Raw genomic sequence first — 6567 nt, 5'->3', positions numbered from 1 at the left:
CGGCAGCAGTATGTGTGTTCTTATTTTTTTATCACATTGCACATACTGTACCTACGGAAGAAGGGGCGTGTGATAATGAACAAGCGGAGACTTTATCAGCATATCCAGAAGGTGCAACACTCAATCCATTGATTCACCCAAGGTGCACCCCGATGAACCTCCATAGCCGGGACGAGAAACAACTGATCGGCTGAACATACATGCACTGCACATTGTCACACACTGCAAATTGTCACACACTATACATCTGTTCACAACCTTCCCTTTTCATGTAGTACCAAATACCGGTAGATGTTACTAAAGCCGTAAAATCTTATCATAATAGTCGACTGTGAATTTCAGATGAAATTGGAAGACGGGAAGAAAGAGAGGGAGGAAGAGTAGAGTAAAATATTATCGTATACGAACTCGATTTTATTTTCTACAAGCAAGTGGTTCGTGACACACCTCGTCTCTGCTGAGAACAATGATACAGTCATAACTGTACGTGTATAGTACAAAAGGGGAGAAATTCTTCAACGTAAAATTCATAGAAAATGGCCATGTGTCGGCCATGTGTCGCTTGTCAACATGTACAGCAGACACCTTGACTGACAGGCATAGCTTTCTGGGGCAGAAGAGAGAAAGAGCAGGAGAAAGAAAGAGAGAGAGAGTGAGAGAGAGAGAGAGAGAGAGAGAGAGAGAGAGAGAGAGAGAGAGAGAGAGAGAGAGAGAGAGAGAGAGAGAGAGAGAGAGAGGATTCTGGATTATTCTGCATTTGGCTAAAGTCACCCTAATAAAAATGGGAGTCTCTTCCAACGCAGCAAGAAGTGTGCATAGAGTGCGTGCTAATGGCCAGTGCCTTTACAGACCCTACAAACACCACAGCTGACCCGCCCAAGGCCTGGCGTGGGACTTGGTTCACTGGCCAATACCAGCAGCAGCAGAAAGGGGAGCAGTACCACGGACAGCAGCAGCAGCGGCGGCAGTAGCAAAGCATTCAGCAAGCTGTACTCGGTGGAATACATGTATGTAGTAGCATCATCCGGGGTTAGAATTATAGCTTCTCCCACAAAGATACAGGGCATGGAACAGCACAGCATACGCGTGTCACATGAAAGTGTTCACGTCAAAGCTAGTCTGTGCCAGTGGGTAAGACCTCAGAGAACCCAATACGCTGTCCGTGACAGTTGCCCGTACGTACACGGCATGTTGAGATGCCCGTACTGCAGCTTCCAACAGTGCCTGTGTCTCGTCCGGGTGAGTTGCAACCAGTACGGTGCCGCCGCGTACATCCACAATCACAGTATAGTGCAGCACTTGCGGCCAGATCCCGAGCCGCCGCCTCCGCTCAGTAGCGGCGCTCCCTCCTGGGCGGCCGCCGTGGACTTTCCGCGTGCCGCAAGTCTCGTCTCCGGCCTCAGACCACATTGAGTGATGGTGCGGCTGTCGGTCAACGACTGACGATTGTGGAACAGGTCTACATCTTTCGCCGCCGGACCGCCCTTGAACGCAATTGTTTCCTGCAGTGCACGGCACGTGTGTAGAGAACCAAAGAACAATCCGGTTATCACACCATGGTGTTATCAATGCCCAGCGCGGCCTGACTTAGGGTTCCCTGTAACAAGACGGCAGCGTTTGTAGGGCCTTCCCTATCAAAATAATAAATTATTCTACTACTACTACTATTACCCCTCTGCATACCTGCCCTCTATGAACTGGTCTATACGCAACCTGCGAGGAGAAAGGAATGCGGTGCGGTCTTTACCGGGTGCATACGCACACCTGTGTGCACGTGTACTGTAGATTGGCAACACAAGTCAGGAGGTAGTAGCCATTGCAGGCTTCATCTTCAAGCTCTGCTGTACACTGCACTGCACTGCACGCACGCACGCATGTGTATACTATACATACGCACATCACTACATGGACCGTATTTTCCGAATGCACTTGCAAGTCGCAATTTTTCACACTAACCTTCAAGGGGAAAGAAGGGGCCGGGGTGTGACTTACAATCGAGTGTAACTAATTCCTATTCAGTTTGTGAATATACTGCAGCAATTTGGCTCAGATCTAAAATTGCGTTGTGACTTATAATCGGGGAAATGCAGTATGCTGCACTCCTAGAATGTAAACATGTCATGCTCCAGTTTGACGAAGTACTTGTGTAGCCAAAGTCACAACATCTTAGTTCGGACTTGTTTGTAATGCAAAGAATATCCAAGCGGCATAAAGCTGCAGGATAGACTTCTGGCTTGTCAAGAAACAATAGTGTTGCATCGGCCCTGGGGAAAAATCGGAATATATTTCCTTCAGCTTTAGACCAGCTACTGGTCAAGATTCCGGGAGCCAAGAGTGTGGTGAGCTCGAATGGAGAATGGGGAAAGTTGTAGCTGGCTGAAACCAAGAACGTACGGTAAGTAGAGGTTACTAGTAACTGGGAAAGCTTGAATTGAGTTGCTGACTGTACCCATACAGTGATCTATCTTAGCAGCAGCCCTTGATACCACAGCCCTTGATACCAAAATGGCGTGCGCACAACAATATCGGTTACCAACAGGACCGGCGGAAGCCGTTTTTCCATTGGTCCGGCCATACCATAGCCTTTCATACTTCGTGTATAATTACAGTGGGTACACGTACTCATAGCCGCTCATCGGCAGTAAACCCACGTTGGTGGCCAACAAGTTGGCCCGATTATGACCGGACCATTTGAATTCGCTAAAACCAAACGGACAGAACTGTCCAGTGACAAGGGAGCGAATGATGAGCGTCATAATCACTATGCATCAAAACATCTCAGGGCAAAATGAGACAGACTACAAGGGGGGGGGTTGCACAACACTAGTACATAAAGGGGAGTACGAGAACAAAGGCGCGGCAGAAGTCTTTTGTTCACTTACTAGTACAGTAGATATTTAATTAATATTCGGCGCGTATTTATTTTCGGTTATTTTCGGCCTGGTCATGTTTGTGGCCGAAATTTTGTTTCGCAAGGTTCAGTGTGACAACTGAGACGGCAGCAGTACAGGACGAAACTTGATTTGATGCGGCCGAAATGGAGTTTAGCCCTGGGAAGCCGAAATGTGACTGGGCCGAAATTTCGTAAACTTACATTATGCTATAGTACCGTGGGTTGGTCTAAGACCATGATTGAGGAACGAGAGGTACCAGGTTCAAGTCCTGCTTGGAAGTGGAAGGATTTTTCCAACCGTGCTGCGACCCACAGTTAATTGGGAACTCGTGGCCTGGCATGAGTAAATCACGGATGTGGCAAATGGGATTTAGGCCTTTGACCCATGGTTGGTGGATCTGATCTATCCTCCCCCACCGTTTAGGAGCCGCATCTGACGCCTGATCATGGGGTGGTGGCGTCCCACGGAAGCGGAAAGGTGGTTCTTGACCAGGGAGTTGTACGACTCCTTGTTCTTGACCTGCCCGGTACGCGAACCCGTCGAATTTATTTTTATTATTATTTTATATTACCCGTACATGGAACACCAGTATGAGAACCCTAGTCATGTACAGGACATGGTCTGTCATAGTAACTTGTCTCATATAGTATATATCCAGGGGTGTAGCTCGAAGAACTCAAAATGGTGCGCCAAGGAAATATTTTATTGGAAACATGGAGAACGACGGGGCACAAGTTACCGTACTCGCGCGATTAGTGCCCCTGGGGCACTATTTTTTCACTGTCCATCACAGATGGGGCACTGGTATCCAAGAGAGGGCACTATTTTTTCAATGCTGGTACATTTGCGTCATTCAGCATAAAAGAAAGAAAAACGAAGCCTACAGTTTGCTGTAAACGATCACGACTCAGCAGAAACGGCAACAAGAACTGCGATTTTGATCCTGAAACCACCAGTGCAACGGCATGGACAAGACTACAGTCAACTTTGCGTATAACGACACTCGGCGGGGCATCAGAAAAGTGTCCTTATTCGCGAAGTGTCCCTATACCTGAAGTCTCATTATATGAATTACAGTTAGATGGTACTTTGCTCTGGGCATGGAAATTCTGTCGTTATTCGCGAATTGTCGTTATATCCGCAGTCGTTATTAGCGAAGTTGACTGTATTAGCAAAACAATACGAAACTTTCACAGGCGCCTGGTTACAATCACCGGGGGGGGGGGGGGGGGCTATTCAAGAGAGGGCTTTATGTTTTCACTGGCTCTTAGAGACTGGAGCACTATTCTAGAGGGGGCTCCAATCGCGCGAGTACGGTATGTCATGCGATAGCCGCGAACCAGGAAAACGTTCCCCAAATCGCATCCACACGCAGCTCATGCAACCGTCACAACTGGCCCGTCGCAGAACTGATGCGATATGTGATGCGATGTATGATTTTGACCAATTTTTGCAGCAAAGTTGTATAAAGGTTCGAGGGTTGCTTGTAGATTGGTAAAAGTTGTTTTCGCATCGCACACCGCCGTCACATATCGTGTCGCATCGCAGAAAAAAGCTTCTGTGAGTCCCCGTTAACATGTGTCCCACCGTTTTCCATGTTTTCAATTCTATAATTTATTTATATTTTTTAAAAGGATTCCCCAAAAGCTAAAAGCCCATCGATGCATCTAGCTCGGGCTAGTAAGGGGTCGGTCTACGAAAATAATAGAAACGAACACACCCCTGGACGAGTCATCAGTCCTATCCGTAACTTTCTTCTATTCTTACCTTCAAGTTCGCTACCGTGTCGCTCTCTAGGACTTCGACTGTTATCCGTCCACCTTCCGGTAGATCCACGTACAGGAGCATCGTGCAAATACCACTGCTAGCGCCAGTAGCGGACAAGACGCACCAGGTAAATCAGGCAACTCAACAGATTGCTGCGATCTCAGCCAAGCACCAGAAGACTCCACAGCCACGTGTCGCGGAATTCCGGAGAAGACAGGCCCGGTGCGCCGGAGCTCGTTCGGAAAAGAACTTGGGAAGGTAAGAACGAGTCGTTCGCTTCACCCGTACCCTGGTATTCCGAAGACAATGAAAGATGTCGACACGGTATTTCGTATCCACAGTATCCAGTATAGCTTCGGAGATCTCGAGGCGCGAAGCGAATGACACTACAACAACGACGTAGATCTCGAGGCTTGAAGCAAATCGTTGACTGGCTACGCAGGAGTTGCACGCTAAGGAACTACAGCTCGTTCGATCGTATCCTTCCAGGCAGGTCACAGCTGCCAGAGGCAAAGGTAAAGCTGAGCACGAGTGTAAACATGGTAAATGAAGTGACAGAATTGATTCATTTTGAAGGGGAAATGGCGAGAGTGAAAGGTGAATGATTTTTTCCCCGATACGGCGATGTGTGGACACTCAATCATGCACGCCTCAATCACTCATACAATGACGTCAGGCTCAAAGCACATGACTGTGACATCAGTCACATCACATCACTGACATCATGACACAGTCAATATTGACTATTAAGTATTGTTGTTTGTACAAAAATTAATAATTAATTGTAGTCACTAGCACTGACATATGACAGCAGGCGCGTCGGAACGACTTTGGAAGTGGGGCGGCCATGGAAGGGGGGTCCGGGGGTCCTCCCCCGGGAAAAAATTTCAAAAATTAAAGCCAATTGCAAGCATTTCCGGGCATTTGGTGCCATTTCAGTGTACGGTAACTAGTAGTAGTAGTAGTAGTAGAATTTATTATTTTGATAGAGAAGTACAATGAAAGACTTTTTGATTCTGCAAAAAAACAAGAAGATGCTACGATCGGGGACAAACATTACCCTCCCCCGGGAAAAAAATTCAAAAATTGAAGCCAATTGCAAGCATTCCCAGGCATTTGGTGCCATTTCAGTGTACATGGACTTTTGATTCTGCAACAAACCACGATCGGGGACAAGGATTTGATAGAGATATTTTGATAGAGAAGTACAATGAAAGACTTTTTGATTCTGCAAAAAAACAAGAAGATGCTACGATCGGGGACAAACATTACCCTCCCCCGGGAAAAAAATTCAAAAATTGAAGCCAATTGCAAGCATTCCCAGGCATTTGGTGCCATTTCAGTGTACATGGACTTTTGATTCTGCAACAAACCACGATCGGGGACAATACAAGGATTTGCCACGTTTGCGCTGAGATCATCGATCGAGCTTTGTTGCAGTGTGCTAAAAAAAAAAAAAAAAAAAAAAAAAAAAAAAACGGCCGAAAAAGGGGGGCGGCCGGTGCGGTTCCGACGCCCTTGGACAGTGCTGTACGGGTATAGTATACGTATGTCAATCGGTTATACACTGTATAATTATACAATGATTCATGCATACAGTATGTTGAATGTGCATGTCATGTACATTGTTCATACTGTAACAATACTAGGCATACTAGGCATACCCGGTAGTACCCTCAAAGGCTCGAGCCTACAGTACTCAGTAGGCTGGCAGAGTGTCAGTCGGTGCCCGGGTCACGTGGACTGAGTAATCTGGTGCAAGCCATTTTCCAGCGTGCATTCATCATGTTGTTCATGGTCCACACTATTTTTCGACCGACATGGAGTTTTAATGAAAACTCGTCAAGATCGGCGCGAAATCGCCTCGTCACGGTGGACGGTACCGGTAGCCCGGCTTTCCCAAAGA

The 6567-nt window shown here is 47.1% G+C and overlaps 1 protein-coding gene across 1 annotated transcript; it reads right to left on the bottom strand.

Annotated features, from left to right (window-relative positions):
• Nucleotides 1-246: 246 nt before the first annotated feature.
• Nucleotides 247-5182, bottom strand: LOC135820968 (uncharacterized). The gene is made up of 2 exons (XM_065334025.1): nucleotides 4662-5182; nucleotides 247-1502 (listed from the first exon to the last, which is right to left on the bottom strand). The coding sequence occupies exons 1-2, from the start codon at nucleotides 4740-4742 to the stop codon at nucleotides 1281-1283; spliced, it is 303 nt and encodes a 100-aa protein (XP_065190097.1). The 5' UTR covers nucleotides 4743-5182; the 3' UTR covers nucleotides 247-1280.
• Nucleotides 5183-6567: the final 1385 nt, after the last annotated feature.

This window comes from Sycon ciliatum, chromosome 7 (assembly GCF_964019385.1).
Source record: "Sycon ciliatum chromosome 7, ocSycCili1.1, whole genome shotgun sequence".
Classification (NCBI taxonomy): Eukaryota; Metazoa; Porifera; class Calcarea; order Leucosolenida; family Sycettidae; genus Sycon; species Sycon ciliatum.
The sequence above is the reverse complement of the archived record's forward strand: the minus strand, read 5'-3'. Positions and strand labels throughout refer to the sequence as shown.